The sequence below is a fragment of the Cupressus sempervirens genome, chromosome 8 (genome assembly GCF_028749045.1).
Source record: "Cupressus sempervirens isolate cs-2001-9-10 chromosome 8, ASM2874904v1, whole genome shotgun sequence".
NCBI classification, from domain to species: domain Eukaryota; kingdom Viridiplantae; phylum Streptophyta; class Pinopsida; order Cupressales; family Cupressaceae; genus Cupressus; species Cupressus sempervirens.
Genome location: NC_143125.1, coordinates 592,114,130 through 592,129,906, shown reverse-complemented (window position 1 = coordinate 592,129,906; position 15,777 = coordinate 592,114,130). Strand labels below are relative to the sequence as shown.

At 35.9% G+C, this 15,777-nt stretch overlaps 1 protein-coding gene across 1 annotated transcript; it reads left to right on the top strand.

Moving 5' to 3' along the window:
* The first annotated feature begins 1,188 nt into the window (after positions 1-1,188).
* On the top strand, positions 1,189-5,199 carry LOC149543824 (uncharacterized). Its single transcript, XM_089798510.1, has 2 exons — positions 1,189-2,685; positions 4,747-5,199. The coding sequence occupies exon 1, from the start codon at positions 1,330-1,332 to the stop codon at positions 2,512-2,514; it is 1,185 nt and encodes a 394-aa protein (XP_089654636.1). The 5' UTR covers positions 1,189-1,329; the 3' UTR covers positions 2,515-2,685; positions 4,747-5,199.
* Positions 5,200-15,777: the final 10,578 nt, after the last annotated feature.

Genomic DNA, 15,777 nt, shown 5'->3' with positions numbered 1-15,777 from the left:
TAATACTTCTAGGCTCAAGTTTGTTTTATCAAAAATCTTCTTCGTTGCAATTAGCTAGTGCATTAAGACTTTGGAGAGGTCATTCATCTTAGTACTCCTCTTGCTCAAGTGCATTTAACCACACCTTTCCTTCTTGCATTTAGGTGATACATTGAGCCTTCCAAAAAGTCGGCACATAGTAGTACTACTCTTGGTCAAGGGTAATTAATCAATTTAGTTTTTTCATTGCATATAGGTGATGCATTGAGACTTCTAAGAAGTCACACATCCTTGTAACTTTTATTAAATGCTTAAAATATTAAAATAAAAATAAAGACATTAAAATGACCAAACCCTCATTTTTCTCGCATTCTGGTGACAGACCACATGGACTACAAGTGTGAAAATTTTGATGTAAAAACATCAAATCAATCCCAAACATCGATCAAAGTGATGCTTTTTCCAAATTGTAAATTAAAAGGCATGAAAAATGGCCCCCCAAGTGACTAGCGGCATCAAAAGAATAGTGCACAAATGGACCAAGAAAGCTAAATTATGAATAAAAGGAAATGACTATTAGTATTTATGGTGATTTGTTTTGACATATTCATAAGCATATGGATGATTTTTTGGGTGGTAATTAGGGAGGAAAGGGAACGGTTATTAGATTGAGCCAAACAAAAATTGATAAGCTTAAAATGTGAACTAGATGCATTAAGACGAGGAAACGGACAGGTACGGGCGGCCGTCAAGTTGGAGGCCTGGTTGGATGACGAAAACGAATAGGATTAGGGTTTGGGATATGATGTGATTAGTGGGTGTGACTGGGTTTCTTACTACTACAACTTAGTACACACTTATTACTGCTCCTGCTCCTGCTCCTCCTCCTCCTAGGCGTAGGGCGAGTGTGCGTGCGGGCGTGTGGTTTGAATAATGGGAGCGTAAGACGCTGTCAAACAGTGCGTAACAATACAAAAACCTGATGTGACGATCACCATCATTGTCGCTATGCAGTGCAGTGCAGTGCAATGCAAGGCAGAGGGGGAAAGACGGAAACGAAACCATATTTGGTGGGAAATGAAATGAGATGAGACGAGCGGGGCCATGGTCATGATGGAACGCCTCGGCGGCCACTAGCCACAAAACCCCGGTGGGTCCTCCCCCACACGGCCGACTCTTTTTTCTCCCACTCCTTGACGCCATTGCCATATCTACACGACTCAACATGTCTTCTTTGTTTCTTCTCAGTTCAACCGAGTGAGTGGTTTTCTTTCGAGAGAGGGGTCCGGTGGGGCAAGAGGAGCGATGAGGTGGGGCGATCGAATCCCAGCGGGGTTTTGGTTTTGAGAGATGGAGAACGATGAGCAAGGTACAGATCGGGGCAAGGCGGAGCTTCACAGAGGAGGAGGGAGTGGGGGGATGAATCGGATAGAGCGAAGCGGCGGAGGGGCGTATAACGAGGAGGTGACCGGGGGGGCCGGTGGGGCAGTGGTGGAGAAGGAGGTGGGGGAGGTGAAGAAAGTGAAGAAGCCGACCAAGGACCGGCACACGAAGGTGGACGGGCGGGGGCGGCGGATAAGAATGCCGGCGACGTGCGCGGCGAGGATATTTCAGCTGACGAGAGAGCTGGGCCACAAATCGGACGGGGAGACGATACAGTGGCTGTTGCAGCAGGCGGAGCCCACCATAATGGCGGTCACTGGCACCGGGACCATTCCTGCCTCGGCTACAAACATGGCCGCCTCGGTCCGCGGGTCGGGCAGCGTCCGGGCAGCGCCCTCCACGTCCTACGGAGAGACGCCGGAGCGGAGATTCATGAAGGGCTTGATGTTCGAAGCGGAGGGGTATAAGGAGATCGTGGGTCACGGTCACGGTCACGGTCACGTGGGGGAGGAATCCGAGCGGGGGGCTGCTGGCGGTTTCATGACCAGCGCCACCGCGGGGGCTAAGTACGCTCCCGCGGGCAGCCAGGGGGCAGGCCTCATGCCCTCTGCTATGTGGACTAGCAGATCGCCCCTGCCCGGCGCCATCTGGATGCTGCCCGTCACTTCCGCCGGCGGTCCTCCGCCGGCTAATCTCGCCCCCCCGCCGCTTCTCAGCTCCGAGCAGTGGAATTCTTACCGGCCGGGGCCGGCGGCGGCGGCGGCTGGTTCTAACATCGCCGGGACTTCCACTAACAACGGCAATAGTGGTAGTGGGAATAACAATAATCTGGCGTCTATGGTTCCTCAGGTTCTTCCAGGAGGGTTTACGCTTATGCCCAGAATCAACATCTCGGGCGCCATGGGACTCGAACTGCAGACCTCCCACTTGGCCTCCGCCGCCTCTCATGGTCACCACCACCATATGCCCTTGAGCTCCATGCTTTTGCAGCAAGGCGGGCTTGGTTTTGGCGGCGATGGGGCTGCGCAGTACGGTATTATAGCCCCGCTTAATGCTTATGGTAACCCTGGGGTGAGGTCTAATCCTGATCACTATGATCAGCAGAGGCAGCAGCATGATGGCGGCAATGAGGATCATCAGCAGCAACAGTAGTTAGGGTGCATGAGAAATGTATAATGGTCATGACTCTGTGTGTGTGAATTGTGAGCATACGAATAGTAGTGGAATATTGGAGTTTCGAGGCGTCGGAATTTCAAGAGGGGCAGGAACAGGTGGTGATCAATTGCACCGTTCCTTCCCGAGATTTTCACTGTTGGAAAGCAGGTCAATTTTTATATCACTCTCTCTTTTCTGGTTTTGTGATTTTTCTTCATCCCACTTCAGAGGTTTTTTCTACATCCCTCTTCAGATTCTTTCTTTTTTCTTACAGTAATATATTCTTTCCTTCCATAAACTATTTAGGGGCTGCAATGTGGGAGAATTCCAAGTCGGAGATGTCATATAGCATTTTTACTTCTTGTTTGGGTTAACAAGAAACTGTAACATTTTTATAATGCTATAATGAAAACTCAGTCTTGTGGATAACAATTCTTTACAGTTGCTAGATTTCCATAAACTGTGTTAAAAAATTTCAACGATGTCTACTTGATTCATCATCAAAATGCACGCAAGAGAGTGGTAGAAGAAAAAATACATCTTTTATTTAATTTTACTTATGATCCGAAACATTGAAATAGGAAACTCAGAATTGAGATAACAATGTTTTTGTGCCTGAAAGCTCCCACAGAGGAAAGCCCATTTACCTTAATTGTTCAAAACAGTGTTTCACTGCACTGTTTTTAGATTTCGTTATTACTTGTATTCAGGAGCCAAAAAGTTGTCAAACAAATCAAAAAACGTGCTAATGTATTAACATTGTTTTTTGATTGGAGATGTAATATCCAACGCATCATCTATAATTTTGTTCCTCCATCTCTTTATTTCAATTCAATCCATTAACAAATCTGATTTGCAGCTAACAACCGTATCTAGTATTCAGTTCTTCACACTCATCCAAGATCAATTAAGGTATTTTCTAAGTCAATATTCAAGGAGTTTTCTTAATAGGTAAGAGGCTGATTAAGGTTGTAAACTCCCCAAGACCTTCTAATTAAGAGCCTTACAAGGTATCATTGTAGACTCTTGTCTAATATTCTTCTAAATTTGATTGTATAGATTTTTAATTAAGCTTATTTTTCTGATTAATTGTTCTTTGTTTCAACTCATTTGAATTTAAATGGGTTAGACTAAAAAATTCACCCCTCCTTTTTGGTTTCAAGTGTTGTCATTCGATCTTCAAATGTAACTGACTTCTGAACCTTATTTCAGTCAATAGTTTTGTCAAAGAATTAATTTTTAATTAATTAATTGTTCTTTGTTTCAGCTCATTCGAATTTGAATGGGTTATTAATCACCCCTCCTTCATTTCTTTGAAGTGCCATCCGATCTTCAATGTAGCTTATGAAGAGTATCTGACTTCTGAACCTTATTTCAGTCAATAGTTTTGTTAAAGACATCAATCAGATTTCTACAGTTCATAACAATGAGTGCCTGTAATCCCTGAATTCAGCTCTATAAGATCTATTTTGCACTACTAACTAATTTTTTTTTGTCAATCTTGTATCGTTGAATCCAGAAACCACACGTTAATAGCTCTTTGTTCTAGGTCACTGATTTCAAGTATCTCCTTAGAAATAGTTCACTTCTCTCCTCCCAATTTCAATATATTAGCTTTACACAAATTATGGTTTGACATCTACAATTGAAGTGCATGATAATTTTGCTTTGAACTACGTATGTCAATCCCTCCTCACTCCCATTTCAATGAACAGTTTTCTTTCAGGCCACCCTTCTTTCCCTCCATCGCCCAAAGTGTATTAGATCCACATTTATATTGCAGTCATTATTCTCAACCATATTTCAAATTACTAAAGCGAACTGATTATTTATCCCCCTCTATCCTTCAACTGGAAAAAAAAATCAACATTGGTGTAAATTTTCCACAATCTATTTTAATTCATATTGAATACTCTCACTATTAAGTATAGTTTTCTACAATCTATTTTGAAGAAGTTATCTGTTAATACTATCAGATTTCCACAATCCATTAATATATGAATATATTTCTAAATTCCATTGTGTGTTTTTAGTATAAGTTATCCATGTTTTCTCAACCCTAATTAAATCAGTCCACCGTACATTCTAAATATAGATAAAAAGATTGATCTGTTTCATCACATTTTACTGCAGTTAATAGGATGGGCAGGAATAGCATGAGTATAATGTAATATGGACAGTGTAATGGGCATGTGCATTTTGATTGATGGAAATGATTGTACTGTGCAGTGGAAATGGAAATGGATTGGATTGGAGGCCAGCATGAAGGCGTGATGAGACCTATGAATAGCTATACTCTCTACTCTTCATATTCAACTGCAATGACGAGATAATGATTCTCCGGCAGGAATCCTATTTTATCAACGTTGATACGACGGATTGGACGTAACAGATTAATACTGAGAGTTTTTACAGTCAGTCAGTCAGTCAGTCAGTCAGTCAGTCCTATATATCGCGTAATCCTATACATATATAAAGACTGTACGGGTGAGTATTATTATTATCATTCTATATTGGCAGGGTTTGCTTGCATTATTATTTGTGTGTAGGCTAGAGAAGCTTTATCGGCCTCATTTTAATTTGTATTTGCTTGGCTTTGTGCGAGCTCAAAAAATAATATGGGTATCTCTGTAACGGCGATGTTTCTACTTATACAAAGATTAGAGAGAAATTATTTGTTTAGTTGCTCAGAACTCAGTTGTAATCATATTATAACTCCCACTTCTTTTATTCTCAATTTTTTCTTTGCATCGCCCAGCTGAAGCTAAACCTAATATGCCTTGTGCTATTAACAAATCATTGTTTGAGCAAAACAGTCATATGGGTTATACTTAAATTCTATCAGTTTGGCCAGAATCCACTCATTTTTATGCCTCTGCTGTTCATTATTCTTTTTTTTTGTTGACGTGACTTAAAAAATTAGCATTCTTTTCTGAATGTGATGTCATGGTGTTATGAATAAAGAGAAAGAAGGTATTCCTCGCCTGTGATTCTTGTGATATTTTCAGACATTCCAAATTCTACATCTTACCAACGCCACAGCAAAAAGTCATACCATTCTGTTCAGGCTAGCCGACCAAATATACTTTCTCACATGAACCGTATGTGTTATATAGTCCATTTCATTCTAATTCGCTTGTCTGTATGTTATATATATAGTTTTAATGTTTAAGTTTTTAAATAGTGTAATATTAGTAGTTGTTCACTTTGTATTTGTTATCTTGATGTCAAAAGTTAGGGTTGTAGGTGTGATTTTATATTTGTCTTGATTTCAAATATTTCTAATAGTTATTTATGTTTAATAGGTGTGATTGTATTTGTAATCTTAAATTTCAATATTGTTAGTAGTATAGTGTTAGTAGGTGTGTATGTTTTGATAGGTGATTGTATTTGTTGTATTCTTAATGTTAGATATTTATAATATTTTTTTTTGATAGTATAACATTAGTATTTATATTTATTTCAATATGTATGAAAGTTTTTTTCCAATCTTTGTGTTGAATATTTTCAATATACAATGTTAGGACAATTGTGTACATATTAATAGACTCAATTTATTTTTTAATTTTATTGTGGAGTATTTTTAATAGTACAATATTAATAATTGTTTATATTTCAATAAGTACAATAGTGATTGTTGTGTTATTGTTCATTATTGTTTAATAGTGTAACATAGTAGTTGTACATGTCTTAATAGGTGCGATTTACTTTTAGTTGTATAATATTAATAGTCATGTATGGTACTACAATAAAAAAAAAAGTGTTATGTTAGTAATTATGTATGTATTCATAGTTGTGATTGTGATTGTATTTGTGGTCTTGATGTCTAATACTTATAATAGTTTAAGATTAGCAAATGCATTTCAGTGGGTGTGACATGGTTAAAGTCAAATGTTTATAATAGTATAACATTAGTGGTTGTGTATGTTTCAAGAGGTGTGATTATATATGTTGTCTAATGTCAAATATTTATTATAGTATAACATTATTAGTTGTGTATGTTTTAAAGATGTCATTATATCTGTCATCTTAAAGACAAATATTTTTAATGGTATAACATTAGTAGTTATATTTGTTTACTAAATGTTATTGAATATGTCCTCTTAAGATTTTAATAGTATATCATTAATACTTTTTCAATAGATATAATTGTGTTGCTTTCTTAATGTCAAATCATTAAAACTATAACATTAGTATGTGTATATTTTTGAATAGGAGTTGTTTTAATGTTGATTTTTTAAAAATAGTATAGAATTAGTGGTTATTATATTGAAGGTTCTTTTATCCATCGTTAGTATTCATTATTGAATAAAATGTACAATTAAGATGTAAAAGGAAACAAATGATGTGGTCTTACTTCAATGCACCAATGAAACATGAGTTAAAAATTGCACAATTATTGGTCTACATCTACTGCGAGGCCTTCAATTATATTTTCCAATGTATACATAATATCTTAGTTATAAATAAGGGTCTTGCCAAATAATTCATTGTTAAAAATTAAGAATATTAAAAAATTTCATCTTATTCTCAAAGACATAAAATTAATGTCATCTAACAATGATGTTAACTAAACACCAACAGTTCATTTTTTTAGGGTTAATATAATTTGATTTATATTTTACTATTTATATTTAGATTTTTTTAATTAATTGAAATATTTCATATCAATAACGCCTCATATTTTTCTTATATTAAGCTTTTGTAAATGATTTATTTTATTAAATTATTGTTTTATGAACTTAAATTTATGTGGAGATTTAATAAATGTCAAAGAGTAATATTTATAAAGAAAATACATATTTAAGTACTAAAGAGAAAAAATATATAATATAATAGGAATTCTTAAATAGTTGCATGTTAATGAGCCTTTTAAGGTTAAACCTTTGCACACTACAATACTACAATGAAAAGGGAAGAATAGAAATCCTTGGACAAAGGATGGACAAAGTTTAATTTTGATGGTGCATCTAAAGGCAATCCAGAAAGCTTAGACTGTGCAAGGTATGCAAGCATAAATGCGAATGGAAACATATGAATGATTAGTGCAAAGTGACAATATTAGATGGCACAAACAATGAAACAAAGATACATGGACTGTGATACAGACAATCCAAATGACTAAGAAGATTCAAGTAAGGATGGTGTACCTAAAAGGCAGTCATTGATCATTATTAATGAAATTTTCAAAGGAAATTGAGATCATGACATTTCAATAAACATAAATGTAGAACTAAAATTTCATTACAAGATTTTGAGGATTCCAAATTAACATGTGTTGAGGGAAGAAAATGAGGTGGAAGATAAGTTATCCAAATTTGGGGTATATTTATTGGATCAACATGGGGAAGATTTTATTAAAGACTTTAGGGCTATTACCTTAGAGTAATGAAGATAAGAGTTGAGATATTTTTTGGGTAATAGGGGTATTTTAAACATGATTGTATTTAGGTACACAAAGTGTATGAAGGTGCATTTATTTCTTCACTAATATTGGTGTTGAAAATATTCAAGTAAGGTACTAAGAGGGGAGGGAGGGCTAAGAAGTACAATTTTTTTTTCTTTTTTTATCCTTAAATTGATATACTAATAAATTTTACCAATTTGATATGGCTTGTTACCTATTGCTGAAATGTAGAACTTTTAATGTAATAAACATGTAACATAAACATTTATAAATGCCTGGACATAGATTAACAACATGGGGACTTCTAAGGGGGGATTTTTTTTGAATTTAAAAGCTTCAAAGTTGGGCGAGAACGATGGCTTGGAGGGATCTGCAAGCTCTCTTATCATTAGTCAAGTTGCAGGGGCCCTATTTGAAGGTCTGGGGAACTAGGTGCCTTGGTTCCTCCCTTAATTGTTCCTATCTTTTTTTCCATGGTTGGAGAATGCCCATGTGCTTCTTCCTAAAATGGTGGGTTCACATTCGAAGGAGAAGATTTTCGGTTCTCTAAAGGTTTATAGAAGAAAAGATGAAGTTATCAAGGGCTAGCAAGAAGTAGTTGTACATCCTCAAAAGTGATCTGGGTTGTGGGGATCCCAATGGTACTTGCATCCTTCTCCCCAGCCAATGGATCTAATTTGGGTGGGTTGTAAGGATGGAGAATATAGTATCTTTGTCCCTGATCCCATCTTAGACCATTTGATAGCCTCGATGGCATTGACTTTGATAGGAAAATTCCTTGGTCCTCACTTGACTATTGAAGTTATTTGTAGCTTCATGGAAAGTAAATGACATCTAAAAGGACATGTGGAGATTTTTTCCCTTCCTGAATCCTAGGGTTTTCTTTCCTTTGAGTTTTTCTAATAAAGTAGACTTTGACTATAATATCTTGTGTGGTTATCCGAGGATGTTTGGAAAGATGGTTATTTCCTTCCGAAAATGGTCACTCAAGTGGAATTATGATGGCTCTTTCTTCTCTCTTCTAGTATGGGTTAGGTTTCCAAGCTTTACTATGGAATTTTGGAATCTGAAAGTTCTAAAAGGTCTGGCCAGTTGTTTTAGTAGATTCAAGCACATGTACTAAATCTAGACCTCTTTTTGCCAAGGTTTGTGTGAACTTAGGGAGACTAGAGAATCTTACCTCGGTTAAATAGCGATTAAATCGAAGAAAGTTATTTTGAGGAAAGAAGTGGAGTTTGAGTCTCCGCCTTCTATTTTTTTTGTAACAAAATTGGTCACTGGGTAAAAAATTGTCCTAAGAAGAAGAAAAAAGTATTAGCATGAATGCTTATGATACTACTTTGGGGGAGTATCCTAAGCATTGGAGAGTATTGAAATGTTGCATTCATGACTATGTTTGTCATTGATGTCAACATAGTATGGTTTCTGTAAAGATTGTTTGAGTAGTAGATAGAGCTCTTAGTTGTACAAACAATAGTTTGATTGTCTGGTGATGCATGGTTATGGACATGTTTGACACAGTGTCCTAATGATGTGGTTCAATGCATAGAGTCTAAGTCAAAGACGTACGTAAGTTGTACTTGATTTACAGAGAGAACTTCAGAGATAGAGTATTTGGAAAGTAATTCTTGATGTTTGTTCGCTATCTTACGTTTGAGATGTAATGAGAAGATGCATAGTTAGACAATGATAGAGGATAGTTCGTTGGTGATGTCAGCAAATGTGCAAGCCCTAGTATCACACATGTGAAGTTTTGTATGTAGAATATGATCCGATAGCATGCTATTGTAATTGTAATTAATTAATTATCTTATTATAATCAATTGGGAAAGCCTCAAGGCTGACTCAAGTAATTATTTTGAAGATATGGTATAAAGGAAATATGTTTTCCTTGTTTGTAAAGTATCTACTGGTAGTGTGAAGTGCGAAAAGGAGTAGAGTGTTTGGTAAATGCAAGTAAGTGATCCAAGGGATTATTGGATGCGATATTTGTGATCTGGTTACAAGATCTGAAGGAGTAGAGGTCTGGTTGATAGGACAAAAGAAGAGGAAGGAAGTATATTTCATTTCTATTATTCTACAAGGAATAATATAGAGATCGTTTGGAAAGTGGGTTCATTGGTCTTTCCCTTGAAGTTGTTTGGGCAGTGGGTCCAGTTGTCTTCCACAACTCCTAACAAGGTTGGAATCTCCTAATAGGGATTCAAAGTCTCCTAATAGGGACTCATATGTACTTAATGTATACATAGACTCCTAATAGGGTACATCCTCTAACAAGGAACATTTATATTAGTACATCATCTTGTGGGTACCATCCCCTGATGAATCTTTTTGGAAAGAATAGTCCTAGATTTGATGGGTCAACTATGACAGTTGGAAGGAGAAGATGAAGACTTGTCTGTTGTGCATGGGTTTGGGTTATTGGATCTTGACAAAGAGTGGAAAGATGATTGTGGAAGAAGAACAACTTGAACAATGCATTGAAGCAGAGAGAGATATGTTCATGTGTAACATGAGAGATAGAGAAGCTCTACTATCAGCTCTTCTAGATAATGAATATAGTCAAGTAAAGTCACTTCAAACATCTCATGAAATTTAGAAAGCATTAGAATATACTTTTGAAGGTGATAAATATGCAAAAAGAATGAGATTGCAAAATTGGATATGTGCATTTCAAGATGCTAAGACGATGGAAGATGAATCTATAAGAAGCTATATTGATAGAATATCAGAAATTGTTGTAGGAATTTAGTCTCTTGGTGGAACTAAGGAAGAAGATGAAGTAGTATGGAAGATATTGAAAAGTTAAACACCACCATTCAAGCAAGTAGCTTAGATTATTTAGATAGTAATGACGTGCACTAAGGATTTCACAAAGGAAACATTTCTTGGAAGATTAGAATCTACAGAAGTAGATCTGAGATGGTCTAGAGATCTAGCAAGAGTAACAAAAAATTTAGTGCCTTGAGTATTTGACCTAATCTGACAAGGAGTGCAAGCACATGTGGAGATTTCACTAGTAGCAGTAGATTTGGTGAAGACAAGAAGATTGAGGAAGGTATAGCCCTTCTAGTGAGAAGAGAAAAAGATGGTAAGAAAATCTTTAAATTTTGGACTTGTGATCAATTCAGTCATTATGCATCTAAATGTCCTAAAAGAGAGAAAATGTATAAGGGAAAGTTTAAGCCTAAAAGAGATAGAAATTGTTTGTATGCTAATGAAGATGAAGAATCTAATGAGAAAGGTCAAAGTGACGATGAATTGAGATTTGTGGTTGTTAAGGAAGATGATCTTGATAGAGAAATTAGAGAAGAAAAAGCTCTAGTTTCCCAAGTGGAAAAGAAATCTGATTGGATAATTGACAGTGGTTGTTCACATCACATGACTGGTGATATGAATAACTTTGTCAAGTTCAAGAATCATGATGGAGGTATTGTTAGAGTTGGCGACAATGCAAATGTCATATAATAGGAATTTGATCCATTACTCTTTATGGTAAAACTAACACTCACGATGTTTATTTTGTTGATGGATTGAAGCATAATTTGTTGAGTGTTGGATAGTTGGTGGACAAGGGTTATCAGTTGCAATTCATTGAGATGACTTACATTATCAAAGACAAAGATGGTAAGGTGATTAGAACAGGCACAAGATCTAGAGGTAATGTATTTCATTTGAATCATACTAAAATGACATGTTTGGTAGCTAAAGTGGACAACAGTTGGTTGTGGTATAGAAGATTCTATCACATAAAATTTGATAATATTGTGAAGGTTACTAGCACATTTGCAGTCACAGACATGCTTAAGATTACAAAGCCTACTAATGTTGTTTGCAATAAATGTATTTTGGCTAAATGGAAGAAAGTATCATTTCCAATAAGAAGTTCACTACCACAGAGAAGATGGAGATTGTTCACACATATCTAAGCGGTCCTTCAAGAAGAAAAGGATTCTATGGTGAAAGGTACTTTATGATTTTTGTTGATGATTTTGCTAGAATGATGTGGATAGTATTTCTTAAAGAGAAATCTGAATTTTTTGAGAAGTTTAAGATATTTAAGAATAGAGTTTAGAATGACTATGGTGTTAATATAAAGTGTTTGAGATCAGATAGAGGAGGAGAGTTCACCTCTAGAGAGTTTAACATATTTTGTGAAGAGAATGGAATTAAAAGGCAATTATCCTCACCTAGAACACCTAAGTAGAATGGGATTGCTAAAAGAAGGAATAAATCGATAGCAGAGGCAGCAAGAGCGATGTTGTTTGAGAATGATGTTTCTAAGACATTTTGGAGAGAAGCAATCAATATAACAGTATGCACTCTGAATAGAGTATGGATCAGAAAAGGTATGAGTAAGATACCTAGACTATGGTTTGGTCATTCACCATCATTTAAGTATTTTAGAATATTTGAAAGAAAATGTTACCTTAAGAGAGATGATGACATTGGTAAGTTTCTTCCAAGAAGTGATGAAGGTATGTTTCTCGGTTATTCATTGAGAAGCAAGGCATACATATGTTTTAACTATAGAACTAAGATAATGGTTGAATGCACAAATGTAAGGATTGATGAAAAAATTGGAACTAAGGAAAAGATGGTAGATTATAATTCATATGATGAAGAAGATAATTCTGGAATTGTTAGAGAAAATGCAAAAAATTTCTTTGAGACTAACAATAATTTGTTAAATGATGTGTTAACTATTGAGCAAAGAGGAGAGCATAGATTTGAACCTAGAGATGAGATAAGAGTTGAGATGTCAACTCCTACCCCTAACAAGAATCAGACAGAGAATCACCTCCTAAGCAGATAATTGGAAGCAAAGACAAAGGTGTGATGACAAGAAATCGAGTAAATGAGGAGATATGTTTAATATCTCAAGTCAACCTAAGAGCGCAGATGAAGCATGTAAAAATGATCATTACATTCAAGCAATGAAGGAAGAGTTAGATTAGATTGTGAAGAATGATACATGGGAATTAGTTCTTGGATCGAAAGACAAGAATGTGATAGGAATTAAATGGGTATTCAAAAACAAGATGAATGAACAAGGCAAAGTTGTGGCGAACAAGGATAGAATTGTATTCAAGGGTTATTAACAACAAGAAGGCATAGAATATGAGGAGGCATATGTAGTTGTAGCCAAAATGGAAGTAGTAAGGATGTTCTTGGCTTATGTAGAAAATAAGAAGTTCAAAGTTTATCAGATGGATGTTAAATCAACCTTCTTGAATGGAGAACTTGAAGAAGAGGTATATATTGAGTAATATGAAGGTTTTCCTTTATCGAAAGACAAAGAAAAAACTCTATATGGTTTGAAGCAAGCACCTAGAACCTGGTATGCAAGGTTAGACAGTTATTTGGCAAAGCTTGGATTTGCTAAAGGTATGACAAATAGTAACCTGTATTTCAAAGAAATTGAAAATAGTTTGCTGATAATAGTAATATTTTTTGATGACACCATATTTAGAGGTAATGATGAAGCAAGTGATAAGTTTGTTGAAGAAATGAAGAATGAGTTTGAAATGAGCATGATAGGAGAAATGAAGTTTTTCTTGGGATTGCAGATTGTCCAAAATAGTGATGGTATTTTCATTTCACAAGCTAAGTACCTAAATGATTTATTGAAAAGGTTTGGATTAGAAAGTTGTAAACATGGTGGTACACCTATGCTAACTGGTCACAAGTTATCCAACAAAGATGAGACACCTGTAGTAGAGAAGAAGAAGTACTGATCCATGATTGGAGGTTTGCAATATCTGACTCACACCAGACCAAATATAGCAAATGCAATTGGGATTGTAGCTAGATTCTAGGCTGATCTTAAGGAGTATCACTTTGCAGTAGTAAAGAGAATATTCAAATATTTGAAAGGAACATTTGATTATGGAATTTGGTATGATAGGTCAAGTGATTTCACTCTATGTGCATATACTAATGCAGATTGGGTAGATAGTATGGATGAAAGAAAGAGCACCAATGGTGGAACATTCTTTCTTGGAGGAAGATTGGTTTCTTGACTAAGAAAGAAGCAAGATTGTATTTTGTAGAGTACAACTGAGGCAGAGTATGTTGCAGCAGCAAATAACTATAATCAAGTTATATGGATGAAGCAAATGTTGAAGGATATGAGAATTGAGTTTGAAAAATCTGTTATCATTTACTATGATAACACAAGTATAGTGAGTATGTCTAAGAATCTCATATTACATTCTAGAAGACAAAGAATATCAATTAAGTATCATGTGCTAAGAGAGAAAGCAAAAGAAAAGGAGTTCAGATTGGAGTATGTAAGTACTAAAGATTAGATTGTAGATATCTTTACGAAGCCTTGTCCTAAAGATACATTTGAGTACTTGAGAGGTATGCTTGGGGTTATGCCCTTGTCTACTTCTGAGTAGATAATGTAGTGAGTGCATCAGTCCAATGGTACAAAGCACTATTGTTAGATTGGAATGAATGTTGATGATTCTTGTATGGGGGAGTATCTATGATAAACTGAGTCACTAAGGACTCTTGGTAATTGGACCTGAACAGTGTCTTTGGACACTCAAGTTGGTTGAAGACTTGGAGCAGCATGGTAGCAATTGGTATTTAACAATTGGCATGTTGTAATATTGAGGTCTTTGACATTGATGTCAATGAGGGAGAGAATATGCATGAAAAAAATCTCCTAAGAAATGGGGGAGAAGAACTCCTACTATGAATGAGGGAGAGATATCTCTTTAGAGAGATTTAGAAAGATTCATGTAAGGAAGCAGGAATATGCACCTGGTGTATTGTGAATTGTTTAGTGTGATGTGAAAAATTGTTGTCAATCCAAAAGAAGAAGCAAGAGATATGCACCTGTTGTGTTGAGAATTTCTTTTTTAGCGTGTGCACAATTGATGCTTGTCAACAGCAACAACAAAACATTGTCTTGGTATTCTTGGAACTTAGATGGGTTTTCATCTATGTTGTCATCAATGCTAAAGGGGGAGATTGTTAGCTTGAATACTGATGATACTACTTTGGGGGAGTATCCTAAGCATTGAATAGTATTGACATGTTGTATTCATGAATGTGTTTGTCATTGATGTTAACATAGCATGGTTTCTATAAAGACTAGCTAAGTAGCTAATAGAGATCTTAGTCGTACAGACAATAGTTTGATTGTATAGTGATGCACGATTTTGGACATATTCAGTACAATGTCCTAATGATGTTGTTCAATGTGCAGTCTCTAAGTCAAAGACATATAGAAGTTGCACCTGATTTATATTAAGTAGTTCAGAGACACAGTATTTAGAAAGTAGTTCCTTATATGTTTGTTTTCTATCTTACATCTAAGATATAATGAGAAGATGTGCTATCAAGCAGTAATAGAGGATAGTCTGTTGGTGACAGCAGCAAGTGTGCAAGTCCTAGTATCGCACGTGTGAAGTTTTATATAGATTGTGAGCCAATAGTACTATTGTAATTGTAATTAATTAATTATCTTATTATAATTAATTGGGAAAGCCTCAAGGCCAACTCAAGGAATTAGTTTGAAGATATGGTATAAAGAAAAAATGTTTTCCTTATTTGTAAAGTATCCATTGGCAGTGTGAAGTGCAAAAATGAGCAAAGTGTTTAGTAAATGCGAGTAAGAAATCCAAGGGATTATTGGATGCAAAATTTGTGATCTGGTTACAAGATCTGAAGGAGTAGAGGTCTGATTGAAAGGAAAAAAGAAGAGTAAGGAAGTACATTTCATTTCTATTATTCTGCAAGGAATAATATAGAGATCATTTGGACAGTGGGTTCATTGGTCTTTCCCTTGAAGTTGTTTAGGCAGTGGGTCTAGCTGTCTTCCACAACTCCTAACAGGG

What these genes read in the sequence shown, in the direction of transcription:
- LOC149543824 (XM_089798510.1), top strand. Translation starts at nt 1,330, where the DNA reads ATGGAGAACGATGAGCAAGGTACAGATCGGGGCAAGGCGGAGCTTCAC.